At 41.2% G+C, this 23,364-nt stretch overlaps 2 protein-coding genes across 2 annotated transcripts in view; one reads left to right on the forward strand and one right to left on the reverse strand.

Moving 5' to 3' along the window:
- Positions 1-6: 6 nt before the first annotated feature.
- On the reverse strand, positions 7-16,489 carry LOC118341507 (A disintegrin and metalloproteinase with thrombospondin motifs 15). The gene is made up of 8 exons (XM_035679768.1): positions 15,521-16,489; positions 12,868-13,000; positions 10,519-10,686; positions 6,190-6,473; positions 5,919-6,096; positions 4,819-4,994; positions 3,617-3,792; positions 7-2,734 (listed from the first exon to the last, which is right to left on the reverse strand). Exons 1-8 carry the CDS (start codon positions 16,487-16,489, stop codon positions 1,957-1,959), a joined length of 2,862 nt encoding a protein of 953 aa, XP_035535661.1. The 3' UTR covers positions 7-1,956.
- Positions 16,490-18,149: 1,660 nt separating this feature from the next.
- LOC118341508 (A disintegrin and metalloproteinase with thrombospondin motifs 8-like) overlaps positions 18,150-23,364 on the forward strand; it is a 19,390-nt gene continuing 14,175 nt past the window's right edge. Inside the window, exon 1 of the mRNA XM_035679770.1 lies at positions 18,150-19,184. Coding sequence (XP_035535663.1) covers positions 18,453-19,184 — 732 coding nt within the window. The 5' untranslated portion in view covers positions 18,150-18,452. The remainder of the gene's footprint in view (positions 19,185-23,364) is intronic.

The raw sequence follows: 23,364 nt of genomic DNA on the forward strand, positions 1-23,364 counted from the left end.
GTACTTTGCAGTTTTTACTTGAAAAGTACTCTATGGATAAACCTTTATTATTATTATTGCTAATCAAGTAGATAAATATTAGTGTCATAGATACTGAGTAGAAAAGTTGTCTGTGTTGCAGGAGTGGTTTGAGATATTTTGATAGGTCTTTCAAAACAACTTCTATACTTCAGGAAGGAACTAAAAACTTAAATCGTTTTATCAATAAAATATCAGAAAATAACGTAAAAAAATCCAAATCACAATTTCCTGGAGCCCAACAAGAAGAAGAGTCTTCAGATTGCTCGCTCTGGCAGACAAACAGTCTAAAATGCAAAAAGGTTAAATTTGCTCTCACATAAAAGGGGAAAAAGCAACAAGAACCTCACATTGAGAAACTGGAACCAATAATATTTTTGATTTTGATTATTTCACTCACTCTGCTCATAGTTTCTTCAAAATGAACTGAAGGATTGAATTGTGGAGAATCTAACTGATCTAACGTAGTATCCGTACTGACAAAAGCTTAAACATGTATATTTGTGTAGTTTTACTATATTTGTTCAGCAGCTTAGAATACGCTGAAATGGGCGACACAGTGGGTTTTAAGAGTTTTTATACATCCAAAGAACTTCTATAAAATCCAGACCAGGCCTCTAATTAAGACCTGCTTTTATTTGTTGAAACATGTTGCCACACCAGGCTAGTAAAGAGAAGCTGCCTATGATTGCGACCTTATTTTTAATTGAAGTTTTACAGCATATTACTTACTTAATTTTCTGTTGCTTTCCTAATCCATTAGTCGGCTGATTATTTTACAACCTTGTAAGCCTCCGGGCAGTGAGTGTTTGACAGAAACTGAAATCACATTTAGTCATCCCTTTTTGTTGTCAAAAATAACGTGGATGTGTTGTTGTAGCAGACAAAACAGTGTGAATTAATTTCAGTAGGACAGTAGGAAGGTGATGACAGTAATGTAAGCAAGCCATGCTTCTGTGTGGTTCAAGCAGAGAGCTGTCTCTCACAGTACTAAGGCTTTTCTGAAGGCTATAATAATTCTTTGGCAGCATGAAACAAACAACTGAGCGTTGGTCGGTTTGGTTTACACAGAACAGACACAGATACATACAAACAGCCTACATTCACTATATAGAATAATGTCTTAGCTCATTCTCCTCTTATAAAAAAATATTTTTTAGATTTTTGGTCACTAGTAAAATGAACGATTTCTTTGATATTGATCCAATGTATCAAGTGTGTAGGATATATTGTTGACTGTTTTTCATTTTGGAAGGATATAAAGCTTGTAAAGATGATCTGACTGACTGAATGTGTAATTGGCTGCTGCCTTTGATTTTTACATCATACAACAGCCGATAGCAGTGAATCAAGGCAAATGGAAAATAAAGAAATAAAGCTGCTGAAACTGCATGGACCTGCCTGAATGATACAGTACTGTGTTTCACATTTCGATTAGTTCTTCAGTGAAAGGAGAAAAATGTCAATTCACAGGTGAGCTGCTGCTGCTGATAACTGCACAGCGTGAGTCTTCACAATGCTCCATCTGTTTGTCCTAGACTTTCATTTCTCTCTGCTTTTGCAATCTCATCCTATACACATAACTATACCAAGAAACTATGTTTGTGTGCAGATGTGTGATCACCGTCTCTGCATCTTTCTCCTCTGTTACTCTCTGAATATGCTCTTGCATTGTGCCATCTGTCCTGTTAGAGGTAGACTAACCACAAGTCAAACCTGCTGCAGATGGTTTGACAGTTTACAAAAAGACAGCTTTCCGTCTTTTCTCTGGTCTAAACAGATTTCTGTCTTTTCAAACAATGGAGGGAGAGACCCTCTCCTTCTCCATTGGCTTTCTTCGGTGTAGCAGATGCCCCTGCAGACACAGTCAGCTAAGGTTCATGTCAAATTGTCACTTTGACTGACAAAAATAAGTCCTTGGGCTGTGTCTGTTCTGCTCTAACATGGCTTCAGGTTGCAGAGGTCCAGTTCCTGAGGCTTCCTCCTTCCAGAGCAGTGGTCTCTGGGTAAATTCAGACCATTTTCAGTCATGCAGCGCACTGGTCGCCTTTTAAAGCCCCTTCCGCAAGATTTGGAACAGTGAGACCAGGCCCCTACATCCCACACGGGACATGGATCCCCACATGCTCTCACTGCTACAGGCCTGTCAGCATTGTCACAGTCCACTGCAGGACGCCCCTCCATGCTCTGGCACTGCACTAGCCTCTTCTGCAGACCATTCCCACAAGTCACCGTGCATGAATCCCAACTTCCTGTAACCCAGTGACTGACTGGCCTCTTACCCATCACTTGCTTCTTTGCTTCCACCCTATTACTGTCCGCCAAGACGCTATTCTGTGCTGTGTGGCTCCTCTCCTCTTTCCGCAGAGTCTTCTCCTCCTTGCTCTCCTTGGAGATGTAGAATGAGTAGCGCACCCTCGGAGGAGTCATCTTCCCTACAGAGAGCACTTCCACAGTCAGAGGCTCCTGAAGGGGTCTGGTGGCCTGAAGAATTTCCACAGATGTGGAGGTGCCACTGTAACGCAGTAAGCTGCCCTTCACCAGCAGGTCACGCTCCACAGCGGACACCACATAGTTGCCGTTCAATAGGTACTTGCCGTGTCGATTCTTCACTGCTAAGTAGTTTTCATCACTGACCATTCCTCGGTAGCCGCGCTGACGGATGTCAATATTTGAAGCTCCAGTAGGCAGCATCACCACAAAGTTGTAGCCATGACTGAAAAGAAAGTGTGGAGATGTAGCGCATTAATGATGGTTATTCCAAAAGCTTGCAGGATGATGTATGCAAATGTATTTTGTAAACTTAAAGGTGCTTCAAGTAGCATTTTTAAACACCATCACTGCAAAACATTCCAGAAGAGAGTAGATCACAGTGTGCCACTATATCTTGTCCAGTCATTTTACCTTTGTATGATTAACATAAACATGGTTAAGGTAATTGGTTGCCTCTATGTATCTCCCATGCATTTTACATGCTCTATCTTGTTGACCAGCCACCAATACATTTAGAAGTGACACTCCAATCTAACCACAATTACTGATATTTGTACATGTGTTTAATACAGAAGATACACTGTGGGAATAAAACTATTTTGGAGCAGCTTGAAGGTCTTAAATTAGGCTTTGCTTACAGTTTTTGAGCTAAACTAGGCTAAGTATGTCTTGGATTGTAATATCATCAAGTTTCCAGAGCCAAAGGTTTTTGTTTTGAATAACCCCACAAGATCATTTATTTCTATGAATATACCAGGAATCATTTTATAATTATAGGACATGCTAAAAATCTAAATATGATAATTGATGCCTATCTTTAGGCTATATATCTAAACTTTCATTTATAGTGCTGCGTTAAGGGGCTACGCTGTACCTATGCTGGCTATGTGCTTATGCTCCATAGGTACCGTAGCTACAGAGATACCACATTGGGAGAATTAATTAGAGAGCATGGGCTGTTTTTATCTATGTTTCTGATGCCAACAACAACAGGTTGAAAAAGCTCACTGCAAAGCTTTCACTGTCTAAAGTAAGTTATGACCTGTCCCGGCACTTTAGATGTAACACCAAAGAGTGGTAGAGTATGTGCTAGCATATTACTTACATAGGTTTGGTGAACATCCCTGAGACCTTCTTGCAGCCCTGGTTGTCTCCACCACAAACCCCGCACTTGTCAAACTTCCTGTGAGAGTCCAGCTTGCCATCACAGCCTGCCTTGATGCATTTTCCTTGAACACATACAGCTGAGGTGTCAGGAGAGCAAGGTGTCCCATCCACAACCTGTAGGGTTTGAAACATCACATCATGCCAATCTTTAGTTGGATAAGCAGGAACGACAAAGAGAACAAAAGAGCTAGACAGAAATCATTGCCACATAAATGGTCTACCATCTTTACATACTACAATCTTCCTCTGACTAAACAAACACAATGAACCAAAGAGCTACATCAATACAAAGTCAAAAGTAGCATCAGGGGGATTGTACCGTATCCTTTAGTGTAAACAAGGCTTGCATTGCTGATACATGCTTACTTCTTCACTGGTTGCATAAATAGTTGCTGACAAGCCACAGCTGTGAAGTGATACCATCCCTGCAATGTTTAGCTTTTTCCCCACTACATCCACCCTGCAGCCGTACCTACTCTATCTGCTGCCACTAACACATCACCTCTCACTGCTTTGCTGTTGATGGAACTGGCCGTTACTTCTGGCATCGTGGATAAGGGCCAAATCATACCAGGCAGCTACACACTGAGCCCGAAAACCTCTGTGAGCAGAGAGCTACTCAATATTTCTAACTAAATGTTTCAGCTACACCACCCATGAGGTTTTGACTCATGATGAGGTGTTCAATGACAAGGCATTCAGATTGCATTAGCAAGTACAATAGTTGATACCCATTTAGCTCAGAATTAAGAGAATTCCCTAATGTCATGTCTCAACTTTTTAGACTTATTTAAGTGTGGCAGAACCTGGTTTTTGTTCACAGCAGCATAATGAAAGCTGACAGCATTGCTCTATGTACCGTCTACAGGCAGCAACCACATTTGCACTACAGCTAGCAATTATCAGGCTCAAATCAGCCTCCAGGTGGCTGGGTAATTGCGTTTTGCGGATAATATGAAAGCAGTCAATGTCATTTGCCTAGAACTTTTCAGAACTCATTGGAGTTTATCTACTTTATTAACTCAGTGTACCCACAGGGTTGAATAATAAATATAATTTGTGCTATTAAACTTTTCAGAGTTTAGAAAAAGTGAGTTGATGAAAACAGATACAATCCGATTGTGTTGCTACATAGCCTACCTTTGGAGCGAGGACATAGAAGTATCCGGTCCCATTGGCGCGGCAGATGAGCTTGCATTTGTCCTTAGGAGAGATGCCTGAATATTTGGGAACCCATACCACAGAGGAGCCCAGTCTGTTGGTGTTCAGGTTTAAGCCATTGAATGCCTCACATTGCTCCTCACGGAAACTTTTACCTTGAGAAGTATAAAAAAACAGCCTCAGAATTGATTGACAACTACTTCAACACTGTTGACCTCACAGAATGTGAGTGCAGTTTTGCAGTTGGCCATTCATTAAGCCCTGGCACCCTTAGTTACTGTTGCTATGCCTGTCAAGCGTTCTGTTCTTGCACAGCATGTGCATTTTACAATGATAGCGGTGACAGATTTGCTATCTGAAATTCTAAGTAATTTTCAAAATAAAAAAACAATAGCCAGCGACCATCAGTTTTGCCAGATGAAACTGTTGCTAACTAATTTTATCAGCTGTAGCTAGCGAACTAATTAAGCTAACCCAATAGCCTAGTTGCAAACACCGACTCCAGCTCCGACTTTTTAATGTTTCCAGCTGACTCATATTAAAAAAGGAACCCTGTAAAACTCTGCTTGGAGAAAGTAAGGCTATCATAGGTAACTTTGACTGAGGTCAGGTTAATGCTGATTGGCCTACCTACAATTTGCAACTTTCTGCAAGGCCACGACACTACAAGATGCTGATCTACTGTGCATAAGTGTCCTCCAAGCAGACTCCAGAAAGTAGTATAATGAGAACTACGTGGCCATGGTGTCTGCAGCTGTCCGTGTATGTATCCGTATGGGAGGCCTTTAGGCTTACATTAGGGCATATAAGCACACTCTTTAACCCATTGCTTAACATTTTGCTCCCTTTTTTTGGTTAAAAGAAACAGACATCACCATCCAAACTAAATATCAAAGATCTCTCTTACTTCAACTCCATGTACACTGCTTCAACATTCAGACAAAGCCAAAGCTTGACAAGCCTACCATGCCTAGTTACTGATGCTAAGGTATAACTAGACCATCACTGTTTGGAAGAAAGGTTTAGTGAATGGTCATTTACAGTCCTTAATGTGTGTCTTCCTGTGTGAACATGTGTACCTGTTTCAGGACAAGGGTTGAGGTTACAGGAGCGATATTTGATGCGAAGGCCATAGCAGTATTTGCCTCCATTCTCAGGGACGGGGTTGTCACACTCTCTCTTGGCCAGCTGAACTCCTCCACCACAACTACGGGAACAGTCTCCAAATGCACCCCACTTCCCCCAGCGGCCATCCACCTGGGACAAAAGACACAGGCGCAATGGTATGTCAATCTTTGATAAAAATTACCAAGCAGGACAGGACAGTACTCTCTTTTTGCACTCTCTCACCTTGATGTGCATGGTGCTGTTCTTATCAGCGCAGGCTCCCCTGTAGCAGACCTTGCCGTTGACACAGCTCGTGCCATCCGCCCAGGGGAAGTGTCGGGTTTGGCAGACCAGCTGGCCACGGGCCTTCCCGGTACACCAAAGCTTGGAGCAGGGCTGCATGTATGGGCAGGGCTTGGAGCCGTGGCCGAAAGCGAGCTCACACTGGCGGTGCAGGCTGTAGCTGGAACCAGGTAGGTTGTCTGAGAGTGACAGCTGCCTTTGAGGCTGGTCCAACAGACAGTCTCCTGCACAAATAGACCAACAGCCATGCAAACAATTAGACACATGGATATTAATACTGAGGTGAGATTATGACTAAAAGTGTGGGAATGTTCAAATTTGTATTTACATTGGGGGAGATGACTACTTGTTGGTGTTACTTGATGAACCCAGAGAGAATTATCACAAGCTTTGCAGTTTCCCAGTGTTTTGGCATCTTTCAGCTTATTGTTTGCTTTCATGGCCCTCAACTTTACTGCTTTCACTCAGTCTCAGCGCTCTCATCAACCTCATTTCCAGCAGCTGCAGGCAGCTGTTTCCAGTGCTAAAGCTAATAAAAAGCCCTTTATGCTACCTGCCAGGCACCAAACAGTGGATAGGTAACACTAGCGACTATCTGGTAAACATTTAGAGCCAGAGCCAGATACTTCCTTCAGGAGTTGGTGGAGACCAAAACATACATTAGCTGAAGCTATTGGATTTATGATTATAAGGTGAAGGGAAACGCAACCAAAAAGGCAAATGTTACAGCGTGTTGCTTTGCACCAATTGGGCCAAAAACATCAACTGATTCAGCTTTAAAGACAAATGAAAAATCCAACTAAATCAATTAAGTCTCTATTACCAAGGCATTTTGTGATAAACTGACTGATGAAAATAGTACTTTTCCTACACTTATATACACTCCTTGGTAATAAAGTCTGAATTCATAGAAATTGTGATTCATGAGGCCCAAAATTTGAAAAGAATATTCACCACCAATTTTTTAAGAGAACTTTAAGTTATTAAAAAGTGTGCCACCAATCAATATATTTCCTCTATCACAACGTTAACGTATTCTTTCACAGCAAGTACACTCTTGGTTCCTCATATGCACTTTGTTTGAACCAATTTGTGAGCATCCAATCAAGTTGCAGGAGAGAACAATTAACCATGCATTACTTTTGTTCACATTTGATGAGTGTGTTATAACTTGTTTTAGGATGCAAAAAGTTCAGGGCATGGGACTTGACTTGGGACGTGACTTGAGACGTATCTGTATGGAATCAGAACTTGTCTGTAGTGACTATGGGCTTGACTTGGGACTTGTCTGTCTTGACTTTGGATTTGTCTGCCTGGACTTTGGACTTGATTTGGGACTTGAGTGCAAAGATTTCAGACATCCTTTTGACTTGCATAACAATGACTTGGTCGCACCTCTGCTATTATCTTTCTCATATCAAATTATGCTGAGAATCAGTTTTTCTCTTTAAACTGCTATGCATTGCAAGGGTGCTCAGGTAAATTCATGTTAAGATTTTGAAGAAGCTGTATGACTATAAAACGATGGATTATAGCATTAAAGAAATGTTCAGAAAACATATTGACAGAATAAACTATTATGCTTGTAGAGAATTATTGCACAGTATGATCAAAGACAGATATTATTTGGACATATAAATAATACATGAGCTTAAAACTGCTGGTACTGTTTGTTCAATAACTTTGGCTTCAGTCTGTACAAGAGAAGCCGTAGCTCTATGACACAGTGCAGGCACCGGCTGATGTTTAGATTAAGCAAATGACTCATGTAGAAAAGACAGTAGTGTTAGCTCTGGAGTGTTAAACTTAGCACATGCTCATTTGCAGTAAGTGGGCAGGTCGAGGGGAGGTAATAAATTGGTGTCTTTAATTCTGTCTATTACACAGAATCCACTTAGACTCACTTATGGGAGTTTACACACAGACAGAAAAAGACTTGGCATAAAGGGGCTACTGAGGGGAAAAAGCTGAATGATGTATATATACACTTATTAATTGAATGTGGATTCTGTATATCATCATCTGCATATGAAATAACATCACAAGGAAAAATACTTCCTCTGATACACTTCAGATATGTCCAGTTTCTTTCTTGTGTAATAATTACTGCGATACAGTTTTAAGTATCACTCTGCCAAAGAAATGTTTTACATTTACTTATTTCTTGTCGATGCATTGTGGTTCATTGAGGCTAATGAGAATCTGGTACATGCCAGTTTTACTATGGATGTTTTCTTAACTCATCCCCTGTTGTACAGTAGATGCTGTATATCCTGATGTGACATCAAAATACAACAGACTTCCCAGATATTACATCAGCAATGTCCTTTGTTGAGCTCTGACCAGCAGTCAACATAAGCCACTTGGTTAGTTTGTCAGTCTCAAGCACTTTCCAAAACTTATCGTTACAACAGGATTTCAAGCCCAGGATCTAAAATTCTGATCCCAGCTAAGGTAGTTTGGGTGTAGTTTTAATGCACTTTCATAACTTCACCATGAACTTGTCTCTGTGTTTTTGTGCTTTTTCTTCAATATATCTACCAACTGTTGTACAGGTGTTCATTAACCAAAATGTTTCTTGCTACATTAATCTTTTTTGCCACTTAATGATCAATGAGATAAAAATCACATGGTTGAAATATTGTGGCCTTGGTGTGGCTTATATGTTATCTAACTATTTCCTGTTTACACATCCAACATGCACAGAGCGGCAGCAGTCATTTGAAATCTTTTTTTTTGGCCGCCTGTTTAATGTAAGTCTGCTGTCCGTCTGTTTTGGTCATCATCAACTCCTAAAGGGGAAATCATTCTCTTAAGCTGCTAAATGCTCCAATATGTTCACCATCTAGTTGCTAACTGTGTCTGTCTGCTGTTTGGTGCTGGGCAGGTAGTGTACAGTTGGTTCACCAGAGCTTTTTCACTGAAAACAGCTGCATGCTGCTGCTGGAAACAAGGTTGATGAGAGCCATGAGACTGAACAAAAACAAAGGCAACGTTCACAGTGCAGGCTGAAGTGGCCCAAATCACATTGTTTTGCTCATATGTGAGTAGTTTTTCATGACAGTGTGAATAGCACAAATTACATGGAAACGGCTCTTTTCAGTTCAGTTTTCAGTTTGGGCCACTTTAATATGAGGCCCACATCAAATCAGGTCTGTTTTTTTGCATCGTGACCTCAGTGTGAACAGTCATATCAGGATTTGTGACTTTTACGTCACTCTAGAAAGGCATTTGTCTCAATTCTGCGCTGGCGGGAGTCATTCAGCTGCGATGGAGGTAGTCAGTGGAAGGACAAGGAGGGATTTGGAGTGACACTTGAGGGATTGTAATGTAGCTGGTCTGTCTTTGCTCAGACTCCACATCCACATGCACACCTCTGTACAGTAGTAGCAGCCATTGCTCCACAAAAAGCCAATTTAGAATGTGTCTCTCTTTCTCCTCGTCCTTGTCAATATCCATATCATCTGCTCACAAATTTGCTGGCTTTCAGTGTGTGACGTTGTATGATGTGTTGCAGGTCAGTTCAGGGCTGTGACCAGTTCACACTGGAATCTCATATAGGCCACATTTAAAAAGTAATGTGAACAGCCAAAAATCAGTCAGATCAGAGCAATAAATCAGAACTGGCTGATGAGGCTTGCAGTGTGAACATAAAGGTTGCAGGGCTGTTAAACCAAAACAATGAGCTCAAAGATGCTAAAACCTGTTGAGCTGGGAGGAATTGCAGTCCGGTGATTGTTCTCTGTGGATTCATCTCACAAGTTACCCATTTAACTTACACACAGGGACTTGATCCATTGTTCATGTAAAGATATTAATGGGTGCAGCTTTAAGTCAGCCTTTTTTAATTTAAGTAAGTCTTCATTGTTGATTGATTCCCTTGTCAAGTAAAACATGATGTTAGTTTTGTTGATACTATTCTGGTTTGAGTTTGGTCTGTTGCTATTGACTTTCACTGTGTTATTTATTGTTGAAGTGTTGACTCACACTTACCTTAGCCATTATTTAAATAAATCTATTTCAGTAAAACACATATTCATTGGGCAGAGTCAAAATAATAATAAACTAATATATTGTATAATATACTATAATATTTGACACGTGTGATCACTTCCAAGTCGAAGCTGAAATTGAACTTACCAATTGAACCATGACAAAATAGAGCCAAGGTCTGTTTTCTGTGGGTACAATTAGATTACAACCAGCTGAGAGCATGAAGCCTGGACAGAATTTGTCATCCAGGCACACATACAGGAAGTGTTTACTAACCATGACCTCTGTCCAGGAACTCAGTAATGATGGCTGCGCTGCACACAGACCAGGGCCTGCTCCTGTCGATCTGAATCAGTGTGGGCGACATCATGTGGTTGTCCTTTAGTTTCCCAAATACCTCCTCGCATGCTTTCACATTGTCGTGGGGCATGTTGAAGACGTGTCCTGTGGGAAGAGAGAGGGGTGGGAAGAGAGACGGAAGGTCACGTCTTTGTTAAAGTCAAGTAGTTCTATTTTCAATCATCCCATGATTTATAACACAATAAACAGCCAGCAGTACAGTGAAGTTTCTGTGGCGACGACAGTGAAATATGAAAATATTAGCACAAAGAGAGACTTTACATGTATGTATAAGGCAAAGCAAACTCAACTTGGACTGATCTGAGGCTGATGTCATAGCAGAAAGGAATGCAGTTATGCATGGGAATATTCAGCGTGGCGTATGTCCATGTTCTGACAGGGGAATTTAGTTCCCAAGGAAATCATTTCATTCCCTAAATACGAACATGTAGTCCTTTCCAAAAGAAAAAGAAAAAAAACATAAACTGTGTTTCAGCGTATGAGACTTAATTACTTAACATACATGAGCACAGTGTAAACCAATGCCTCTCTTGGGGCCTCACTTGTACATCTGGTCTCCGGCATGTGTTTTTCAAAGCCTTCTCAACCACTGATTATTGAAAATGTGAAACAAATACTGTTACTTGTATTATTAATAGGATTAGCCTTAACTAGAGATATTTAGGAGTGTCAAAGTACATTATATGCCATTTAATACCACTCATTAAATTGCATCAAAAAAGCAGACAGGAAAGAATTAGCAGTGTTCATCTTCAGCTTCTTTTCCATTTTCACATTTGACTGAATAAAACAGGTCATTTACAGCTGCAGTAAGGAGGGGTGGGGGTAAAACTGCATGTATAATATCAGCCTAAATTACAGATATTAGAGGAATAGAGAAAGAATGTGGCGCTGTAGAGTCATCCTGTTTATCTGAACAACCCTGGACACTGGCCATCGATCAAAACTAATACACTGAGTATAAATTCAGAATTCATTCTGCTTCATGAAATATCTTCTCTGTGGTCCATCCAACACCCCCCAACACACAAACCCATACACACAGATATGCATAATATGGTACTATCTGACTTTTTTTTACTTTAAGTACTACTCATTCAAAGAGATGTAAATTGATTTAAAATTAAATATATGTGTGTTAAATTATTGTATACTGATACTCTTTTAAAAACAAATAGAAAAGAACAAATGAATAGTCAGCCAGCCACTTTTGACTGATCATTACTCTCTGACCCCAATATGACCCCAGGCGCCACTGGGTCTAGCTTGGAAACAACAGCATGTAGGCCACACTTACCATGGAATATTAATGTCAATCAGTACTTGGTTTCATGCTTGTGGGTTAAGTAAGAAGCTGGAGCTGGGGCGTGGTTAACCTAGCTTAGTACATAGCTGCAAACAGCGAGCCTGGCTCTGTACAAATTGACTTCTTTTTTCTTTTATCCAACTGATAAAGACAGTTTCCAATGTCGCATCTCCGGCTGTAGAGATTTGTTGTGAGATACAGTCAGTGAGCATCATTTTGGCTTTGGTCTCTGACTGTCTGGAACCAAACCTGGCAACCTCACCGTGACGAGAAATAGTTGTTTTTACATTCTCTGTCTCTACAAGTTGAGCAAGAAAGATATAACATGCAGTTATTCAGCTTTAGAGGTGTTGGCAGGCTACTTTTTGAACTTTGGATAAAACAGGCTAGCTGTTCTCCCCTTCCTCCAGTCTTTATGCTAAGCATGCCAGTCTTATACTTTTTCTTTGCTTACATTCTCCTTTCACGAAAGCATCACAGACTAGCTGAAATAAAGATAAATGTACTTTTGTTATTACAATGTTATCATATTATTATTATAGTGAACTTTCATGTGCATGTGTAGCTGTAATGTTGAACATGCATTCATTTCAACCCGGAGAGCTGCTGGTTTTGATTGTAATGAGGGACTGATCTGCAAACAGAACATCAGGTGAATGCAATTAAATAGCTGGTGCAGTGCTCTGGGACCAGGACTGAAAACTCCATGGCCATATAGATCATCATGAAAGTTGCAAAGCCCTCTAGCCAGACCAGTTTCCACACTGATTATGCGTGTATATGTCTGTCAAACCTGACAGCAGAATTCCTTTGACATTTAAAGTTAAGGTTATATGCATCTCTTGCCCTGAGCATATCTCACTCTGAGGCCAAATGTGCATTAGCATAAACATAAAAAGCACACTGCTGATGAACAACATATTCCCCACATTTTACAAATAGCGGGCCAACTTTCTTACCAAGTTCATGGGCAGTTGTGAAGGCTGAGGGCAAGCCATCATCTTCAATGACAGAGCAGCTCCTCTTTGGGTCACACATGGTCCCAACGTCAGCCATCCCCAGTGTATCACAGGTTGTAGACCCGCAAAGATCCTGGTGACACAAGGACACAAGTGTTATCTGTGAAAAGCCTTACTCGTTATTCTTACAGGAAGCATGAAAAATCAGATAAGACTCAAGTTGTGTTCCAAACATGGTTTGTGTGGCTGTGCCATGAGCTACAGAATGAACAGACCATGAAGAGGGCTAATACAAAGCACATGGGACTCTGGTTTGCTTATTGCTGCTCTGTTCTTAAAATATATTGAAACAGGGGGTCAGGGGAGATAGCTCACCACGTATTTCCTCTTGGTGTTTAGATAAAAAGTTAAGAAGGGACTTTGGGGGGACTAGATGAGTCCCACCTGCGGCACACAGCCCAGGGAAAAGTAAAACCATGTCAACTCCACCACAGTCTTTTCTTAACATGTTTATATTCTCTTACAACTCTGCTTACAACTCTATGGCTATCTTCTCTTTCCTCTATGGTGTGCCCCATTTTGGTTAGCTGTCTGTATCTAACTGGGTCAGACATACAGTCCACAACCAACTTTGCCCCCAATAAACATCTCTGCCAGTTTTGTGTCATGGGTTTATCTTAATAGCCATGCTAACAGCATATCTTTTTGTTTTCAGTCCACCTTTTCAGTCCAGAGTACTGCAGAGATTTCCCCTGACTTTTCCTCAAGGGCCACCACCAGTTTTTTATTGAAATGTTAACTGTTGGATGGATTGCCATGACATTTGGTACACTGATGTACCACAGGATAAATCTGTCATAGCTTTGGTGACCAATGTGTAAGAATTAGTAGCATCAGATTGCAACTCCCTCACTTCACCCCGTAAAAGCATGACAGTCTCTGTGGAAAGCAGGTCGATGTAAAAAGCTAATTCCTAGGTAACAAAAACTAAATTATTATTATATTCAGGTGTTTATACACTAATGAAAACATACCTATGGATATTATATTCCATTTATGACAATAGACTCTCCTAAATGTTACACACTGGACCTTTTTTGGACCTTAAACTTTTTGTCAAAGCTAATGTCATTCCCAACCGCAGTCTTTATTGCTAATTAGAAAATGTTGGTAACACACTAAGTAATAAAATGGTGAACATGGTAGACATCATCATCAGCAAATATGTTAGTATTGTAATTTTGCTGGCATTAGCATTTAGGTCAAAAGACCATTGTGCCTATGTACAGTCTCACAAGCTGCTAGCTTGGCTGTAGACTTGTAGTCTTGTTATTTAACATTACAGAAAAAGTTATGAGCCTTTTCCTGCTGGAACAATAAATTATTATTGTAAATGGCTGTGACTCATTGGTTATCAGGAAGATGAGTTGCCTAGTTCTGTCCCAAGGAGAGGTTCTGGAGAGGTTATTGTCTCGGTGTTAATATTTCTGGTCAGGAATTATGTTTTAGTATATCAAAATGACTTTCCTGTGCTTTTATAGTGATCTAAGAAAATATAAACACATAGTGGAGGATGAACTTCTTAACTCGAGGTTACAGTGAAGCCCAGCAGTGCCAGAAGCACCCTCTGCCAGCCATGTGTATTCCACTTGCTCTTCATAACCTATTACAAGATTTTTCCCACCACAGCAGCTGCACTCATTGTGCCCTACAAGGACAACAACACTGGACCTGGACCTTCCTACATATAATTACCCTACGTTTAAATAAGGCATCTTTCCCGGCATTGTGGGTGATTCTTTACTCGTTTTGACCTTGGAAGTGTTTTTGTATGTTGCTATGCAGTGAAGGAGAGAGGCTGTGTATCAGATGGCCAGCCAGAGCCAAACTGAACCTAATGGAAAGCAGGCAACGACGGCCAGGGGAGCCAGAGAGAAGTTAGTGACTGTGAAGAAAGATTTAGTAGTCAGTGGTCACAGCTCTGGTGGCCACATGGGATTATCTGACAGCTGTGATCAGGCTGAAACCTTGAAATAGTGCCAATTTACATCACTTTGAATGAATGAATGAAGAAGGAATTTGTATTCTAATAGGATTCTTTCAAAAAACTTCCTGATCATTATAAAGGATCCTTATATAGGCAGATAGTGACCCAGTTCTTATTCCATACAAGCAGACGGAGGTGAGGTCTTTCATGGAAAGAACTGGCTCAGTTGCTCCTTTCCAGTGACTCACTGGACTAAACTAAGGGGACTTGCAGAGTTGTGCAGTTGACAGGCTGAACTACACGGAAGTTCATGCAAGATTAGCACAAAATGACTACAAAGAAACACAAAACAACTTCAAAGAGATGCAAGAAAAATACATCAAATAAAAAAGAGACAAAATGACTACAAAGAGATGCCAAAACCGAGAGGACTACAAACAGCATCACTGAGTTGTTTTTTGCGTCACTGAGAGTCTGAGAGTTCTGGTTCACCTGCAGAATATTACTGAAAGAATAGTTGTCTTTCACTTATGTAAATGGGGGAGGCTTTTACATATCTGTGCCAGGGGTCTTATTGCTTATGAGACAGTGGACAAGTTATATATGAGTGCAGCATTGTGATGCATTACAGCCGGGTTTGATGCAGCTCACTCCTCTCCCGCTTACCTGTTTAGTGAACAGTATGGCAGTGTCCCAGTACTCTGGGTGCTTGTCGCTGTGTTTATTCAACTTCTTCTGCCAGGAGCAGAAGTTGCGCAGAGTCAGGGCTGCATTACTGGAAACCTTAGGTCCCTTGTCAGCTTCATTTATCGCCATGAAACCCACCACCACTATGTTAATGGAGTTGAGGATGCTGGGGTGCTTGTAAAGCCTGGCTGCTACTGACATCAGGGTCAAGAGGTAATGCTTCAGGTCATCCCCATGAAATGCAGCCATAGATTCATCTGCCACCACCAGCACCTCCACAAACCTGGGGATGGAGGCAAACCTCTTGGACCTCCCCAAGGTTTTCAACACAGTTTCAGTTAAGCCATCAATCTCCAATTCGCCCATGTGCTTGTATTTCTCCAGGGAGATGTTGAAGTTGGTGTCAGGTGTAACTCCGCACCTGCTGGTGAGGTTGCCGGCTGAGTGCGCAGCGCGTCTCCGGCGGCGGATGACATGCGTCCTGTCGAAAGAGTTTCCAAATCCAGACGCAGCTGCTGCGTCTTCAGTCCTGGTCTGGCTGATGAAATACTCCAAGCCATTATATGAGAACCCCCCGTGGAGACCTTTACACAGGCTGAGGGCAGCGAAGGAGTCCGGGTCTGTGTTGACATCGCCGGAGTAGAAGCAGTCCCTAAGGTCAGCGGGTGCGGAGCCGTTGGATGCTGTGGAACCGCTCTCCGGCGGCAAGCTGCCCGGTGCAAGGAAACTAGAGTCCGGCGTGAGGTGGATGTAAAATTCCTGTTTGAATGCATTCAGTCTAAAAACAATCTGCCTTTCATTCATCTGCTCCGCGCGCCGGTGCAGATGTTTTTCATACTTTTGCTGATCCACGCGAACAGGTATGCAAAAATCCACCTCCATGCAATATGTTAGTTTCAGACAAAGTATTAATTTGGTAAAAATGATCAAAGAACTGAGTGCAGCCATCTCTGCTCCTGCTCTGTAAAGCCCACACTGTAATTCGGCTGCGGTGCGTTTGCAGTGGAGGCAGTGGAGAAGTTGTGCGCAATGGCACGAAGAGCCTCAGCCTTGTGCGTCCTCAGGAAACTAAGCACCCGCGCTGCCTTTCAGCTTCATTCCCATCCTGCACCGTTTCCACTCTGGCCATCAACTTCTCTGAGCTGCTGAGCTTTAAAGTAGCGCACAAACACCGAGGATCACTTTCAAGTGAAATCTGGGTACGTGCGCAAGAGAGAGCTCATTGGTCATGCGTCTCGGGTTGTGATGCAGACCGCAGCCACTTGTAACTCTCCAAATATTATTGTTGCTGTACAGCATGTGTGACAGGAGCTGAAGCATCATCCCCCTCCTCCCACCGCCCATAGTCACTGCGAAGCGGACAGACAGGGAGCAAACAGAGACTGATTTCATTTATTTCAAACTAATGCAATAACCTTCAAACAGTATATGATATGATATTACATTTCTGCACAATTTCTCCTTTCTGTGTATTTATTTCAATGTATTTTTCCATAAAATGTTTATTAAAAACACATCAAATAAAACAAGTTTAATGAATGAAGGAAACATAACAAAAATCTATTACTGACAATCAAACAATTTACACATTTCTATTCCTCTGCATATCCTCACGGTTAAGAAAAAGTGTAAAGAGCGAAGTGAAACGCGGGCAAAGAGCGCCACCTGTTTGCACAAGTCCACCGGAGCTTCAGTGCGTCTCAGCGCCCGAACAAGTCTGTTGTGATGTGGCGCCATCTGGCGGTTAGCGTCTTAAACTGCACCCACGGGATCATTTTTATTGTATAAAGTGCTGGCATTCTCCAGGCAAACAGTCTTAATAAAGTGATTTACATGGTGCCTGGCAGAACATGTGTTTAGTCTTGTAATACAAGAGAAAGCCTTTAAAAAAATAACTATTTAGCGTCATCAAGAAAATGTTTTTAAACGCAGCATTTATGGTGCTGGAAAGAAATATTCATGAATAAAACAAATGTTTAAAAATCTGCAGCACTAAACGGAATTCTAAAATAGGACATATTGGGTACATTGTTTTAACATTTTAAGTAAAGATATAATTTATTACAGTCATTTATTAAATGAAAATTGTTCTTTTGATAAAGAAGGATAAATAGTTGCTTAATCCTAATATTTAGAGATTAAAAATCTCATCAGAACACACATGGTGCATAAACAAGTGATTAAATAATAATAATCTTCCCATAACTACTGATGTGATTAAACATTTCTCAGTGTCCAAGGTGGCTGTAAGTTCCAAGCACACACAGTGCCTTTCTCTGTCCAGCGGGGGTCTTTTGTGCGGGGATAAAGCAGATCGGCCTTGTGGGGGGCTCCGGACTCTGTGGGGGCCTGCCACTCACACAAGTCTCCGAAATAACTCGAGTAGCGGACTTCCAGCTATGCGTAGTATAGATGTCCTGCCGCTGCCATATAGCACGCTGGGTTAATAATAGGAGCACGGTTGTCAAGCTATTTCAGAAGGGGGGAGTGTCGGCCTATTCTCATTGGATCCGTTTTATCCGCGAGTATCTCATGAAGTGCGAGTGGGAGGAGAATTTCCAGCAACGGAGGATATCAAAAATAAACCCCCTCATGTCCAAGGAAGAGCAGAAAGTATAAATACCCCCGATGTGTCCGGACTGCAGCGGTGCTGGTGAGTGGTACAACAAGACTTAGCCTGGTTAGGGAATTAGAAACGACAACTCAGACAGACTGAAATTAAATACCAGACATACTTTGACCAAGACTGATTTTACAGCACTGGGAAATCACTTTTAATTTGAAAAGATCTCTGATTTCAGAAGATACTCTTTCGATTGGAGAAGACGCGGCGCTTACCAGAGATAAAGGACATACATTTTAATAAATTCTTTATTTTTTCCGCTCTTGAGTGCAATTTCCATTGCAGAAGATGTGTTCGACTGTGTGTTTGATCTTTTTACTCCTGTGCGTAATGAACGCGGCTCTTTCCACTCCATTTGAATCAGAGGATATTGTACCTGTTCGGATAAACGGCAGAATCAGCGGCCGTTTTTGGAAAAGAAGCGAGGAGCTGCCAAGATTTATCCTCAGTGCATTTGGCAAGGACATGACTCTAAATCTCATCCCAGATACAAGCTTTATCTCGCCCTCCTTCACCATACAGCGCATCAAAGCCAGAGATGTTGGCGCTTTACGCGGCGCTTCAGATGCCCAACGTGTAGAATTTCAGAATTTCAGGAACCAGACAGAGGAGAGTGAAGGGCAGCTTAGGAGCTGCTTTTACTCGGGGAACGTAGATCAAGATCAACACTCGGTTGTGTCGGTCAGCTTGTGCTCCGGCATCTTTGGCTCCTTCATAACGGAGGGGAAAGAATACTTAATTGAGCCCAAACTTCGTGGCGGTCTGGGGCCAGACTCTGCAGAGCAGCTGCATGTCATCAAAAGGAGGACATTCACCAAAAGCCACGGTGTTCCCCTACTGTTTGATCACGCTGCGGCGGAGAGCCGAGCGGAGAAGCACAATGAGGAAAGTTTTACGCACGGCGACAGTGACGCACGGAGGGAACCTCGCCGGAGACGCTTTGTTTCCGCACCACGGTTCATAGAGACCCTGGTGGTAGCAGACTCAACAATGACCCACTTCTATGGAGATGAAATAAAGGTCAGACATGATGAACTCATTCTTTCCTGCACACACTGTTGATAGGAACATAAACGAACCATAGTTTAATTTAGCAGATTACACTGTGCCATAAACAAACATACTGAAGACGTCATCTTTTCCCCTTTATTTCCCCATCCTGTTTGCGAGGATTCATAGCCATAGAAACACAGTGGCAGGGATTTGTTTTTCTGTGCTGCTTCATAAAACATGTTTTGGCAATGAGGAGGTTGGGAGGGAATCGGTGGGCTCCCTGTTTTCCACAGACTAAGAAAGAGGTCAGGCAAGAGAAATGCAAGCAATGTTGAAGCGCATTCCTCAGTACTTGGTCATGATTTGGCAGCAGAGCCTCAGCATCATCCAGGGAAGATTCACCAGGCTTACGATATCTGTTCTATATCTGTCTTTACTCAGTATCAAAAATTAATTAAATTAACCATTTCCTGCTGCACATGATATAAAACATCCGATATTTCAATTGCACAACATTTAATGGATGGTGATATTCATAAAAAACTCCTGAGATCATCATGCCGTTTCAATCTAGAGCAAAACTAAGGACCCATTTAGACAAAAGTAGGACAATCCATGATCCTGCCACAATTTGGACCAGCCAAATTCTTGTCTGTTTGTACTTAACAAGCTCCTCAGCAGCCAAACCCCTCCGCCTTATCCCACAGTAAGTAGTGGCAAGTAAAGGCAACCAGGCAGCAGGGTCAGTTTAGATTGATAATCTGGCTTTATATTGGCTTTTCATTATTTCATGTGTTCTATGATCTATGGGCGGTTTTAGTTATTTGGTGTCCCAGGCAAAAATCAATATGTGGCTATGTGGGTGTGTGTACAGCACATGTGGAAAAACTTTTTTAAGCGGGAACATCATCCCACCCTAGAAAAAGTGATTTCAGAAAGCCTGGTGGAAGACTTTACAATATCATGGCACAATCCCCCGCATTCATATTGATTTACCAGCCCTACACTAAAACACAACACCATGACAGCACTGTGGAAAACCTTGCCCATCCCTACCTCCCATGACACAATCATGGATAATGAACAAAAAATATTTGGAGGCAGCTCTTTATGGTAGAAGAAGACAGTGTGGTGTGAGTGTGTCCAACACATTTTTTCAATTTTAAAACTCATTCAAAACCCTGGACCAATAATGTACATTTCTAATGGGAGGAATACAGGTGGTGTCAGACGTCCATAATGACCAATCCCATCTGCTCCTCTCATCCCCTTTAAAGGCAGCAGACAGTTTATTGGGCCGGGAGGAGACTCTAGACTTACTTCATGGAGGAAAGAACTGTTCCTGTCCAGCAAGGCACAGATTCTGTAGAAAGCAACACAGATATGAATATATAGCACCCCAAATATTATCATACAACTTTCAGTGTTTTTAGGGGCCAAAGATGTCACTTTTTGAGTTAAATGTCCACTTTAGGTAACACAAAAAATTCTCAGTGTAAGTAGCGATGCACACAGTTATTCTAGGAGTTAATTCAATCTCATATCATCATAGCAACTTGTAGTGCAGTAAACTTTATTTATATTCAGCTGTTACCTTTATTTTTGTTAGCTAATTATTATCCAATTTGGTGAGGTGTAAAAAAAACTCCACACACATAGGGTGGGAGGTTGGATTTTTTTGTCAAGATGTGCGCTACAACCAATTGAAGTCATGAAAAGATTGCTCTTTGCAATAACATGTGGTGTGTGCGAGATTGATTTATGAAGCATATCGGCTGATTTTAGCTTATAGCAGATATATCGTATTGGCCAATTAGTAACAAGCAACTGCAGCACCAAAAAGGTGCTAAGTGTTTGCAATAATTTAGAAACATTGTCGTGTGTGTTGCCATTACATAGCTTGTCCAGCAGAGAGCACTGATAAGTTTATTTTTAAAACACAGAATGTACAGCTCAGTACATATCTTGGTCACCATTATTTGATAACTACGACGGAGTATTAGGGCCATACTACGAAAAACATTTTTTATTTTTTGGGGGAAATTACGAGAATAAAGTCATAATATTATGAGAATAAAGTAGCAATTTTATGAGAACTGTCAGCCTGTTGGCTTAGCCAGCAAAACTGTATAACTACGAAATTATCAATACGTTAGCTTACCTGTTGATGACTGTACGGTACCGCTGAGAAAACAGCGGCTGCTGGGCTCAGGCTGAGGCCTGCTGTTTGGTTGAGCTGGTCACGTCAGATATTGATTAACTTATCGAAGCTTTTTTCTCAAAATTAAAACAACTTTATTTCTTGTATATTATTACATTATTCTCGCTTACATTACGACTTTATTCTCGTAATATTATGACTTTATTTTCCGTAAAATTTTGTTTTTATTTTTTTTCCAGAAAAAAAAAATTTCTTTTTTTAAAAGTCTGGGCCCCTTAAAATAACCCCTCCGCCCCGTTCCGTAAGAATTTAAAGCAATTTTTTTTTAAAAAAGGACCCCAAAATCCCCCTTAAATTTAAAAAAAAAACCCTTAAAATAAGTTCGGAAAACTTACAATTTTTAAAAAATTTTTAACCCCCTTTTTTCCCTTCTTTTTAAAAAAATCCCAGTCCCCCACTCCCCCCCCCAACTGTTGTTGTTGTTTTTTTTTGCACTGGTCCCCCAAAAGCAAGTCCCCTCCCAAAAGCAAAAAACTTTTTTTCCATGTTCCGATTGGGAGAAAAGTTTTTTTTGTTTACCATTTTTTTTAAAAAATGGTCCCCGGGGCCCCTTTTCCTTTTTTTTTTTTTTTTCCACCCCTTTTTGTCCGCTTCTTTCCCCAACAGCAAACTACCATTCCCTTTTGGAACCCTTGATTGTCCCGATGGGGTTCCGCCCAAAGCTTTTTAACAAAAGCACCCCCAAAAGCCAAATAAAAAAAAAAGGGGAACTCAGGTTGGAAACCCAATTTTGGGTTCGGTTTTTTTTGGTGAAGAATGTTTTTTTAGTTTGGTTGGGGGGCAAGGGAATTGACAGGGGGGAAAAGGGTCCCCCAAGCCCCCCCCCCTGAAAGGGGTTCCTCCCAAGCCAAAAAAAAATGGAAAGGGGCCGTGGCGCAGGCCAAAAAAACCTTGAGGAAACTTTTTCCCCCCTGCTTTTTTTTTTCCTTTGGGGGCCCCAAAAAGCCCGAAAAAAAGCCCCCTCCTTTCAACCCCAAAAAAACCCCCAAAGCCCCAGAAAAGGCCAATCCAGAGCCCCCAAACTAATGGGGAAACCCACCCCTGCCCATTGCCTTCCCCCTTTTTTTCTTTTTTGTTTTGTTTTTTTATTTTTAACTCCAAGAAGGAGGTTTGGAGTTTGCCCAAAAAGGGTTACCATTACCTTTTCTGGGGTGTTTTTTTTTTTTTTTTTTTTTTTTTCCCGCTTTTTTTTTTTCCCCCTTTTTACAAAACGAGCTTTTTGCAAAAAAGAATTGGCCCTTTTTTTTTTCGTTTTTTTTTTTTTTTTTTTTGCTCTGGTTTTTTCTTTTTTTGTACTTGGTTTTAAAAAAATAAAAAACAAAAAAAAAATAAAACCCCAATTTCCAAAATCTTTGTTACATATTAATGTTTTTTTTTTTTTAAAAACATTTTTTGGGGATTTTAAAAAAGGACCATAATTGCCAAGAAATAAAAACCTGGGAAAAACAGAACGCCCCAGGTCCCCCCCCAAAGGGGTGGGATCCCCCCTTTTTTGTGAACAACCTAAAACAAACAACCAAAAAAAAACCCCTGGTTCAACCTGCAAAAATTTAGGACTTTTTTTGAAGAAAGGGGTCCCAAAAAAAGGTCCCCATTGAACCCCCCTTAAAGAAGGAGGGAAAAAAAGAATCAAAGAGGGGCCCCAATTTTTGTTGGCAAAATGTTGGGGAAAGGGCCCCCAGAAAGAAAAACAATTCCTTTTTTTTTGAACAGGGAGGAAAGGACAAGGGTTTAACCCAATTTCTTTTTTTCCCCCCCCTTTTTTATATGACAAGTTCAAAAACACCAAAAAACTGGTATCCAAACGGCTGATCAAAAAAGCTTTTTCCCCCAAAATACATTGTAGGCGGTTTTTCCCCACCAATGAATGGAAACAACTTAAAGCCCCCACAACCCCTTTCCAAAAATCCCCCACTGAAGGGGAAAAGGACCTTTTGGGTTTTTTTGAAAAAAAATTTTCCCCCAAAAAAAAAAAAAAAAAATTTT

The sequence above is a fragment of the Morone saxatilis genome, unplaced genomic scaffold (assembly GCF_004916995.1).
Source record: "Morone saxatilis isolate NCDOM2014 unplaced genomic scaffold, NCSU_SB_2.0 Contig8, whole genome shotgun sequence".
Classification (NCBI taxonomy): domain Eukaryota; kingdom Metazoa; phylum Chordata; class Actinopteri; family Moronidae; genus Morone; species Morone saxatilis.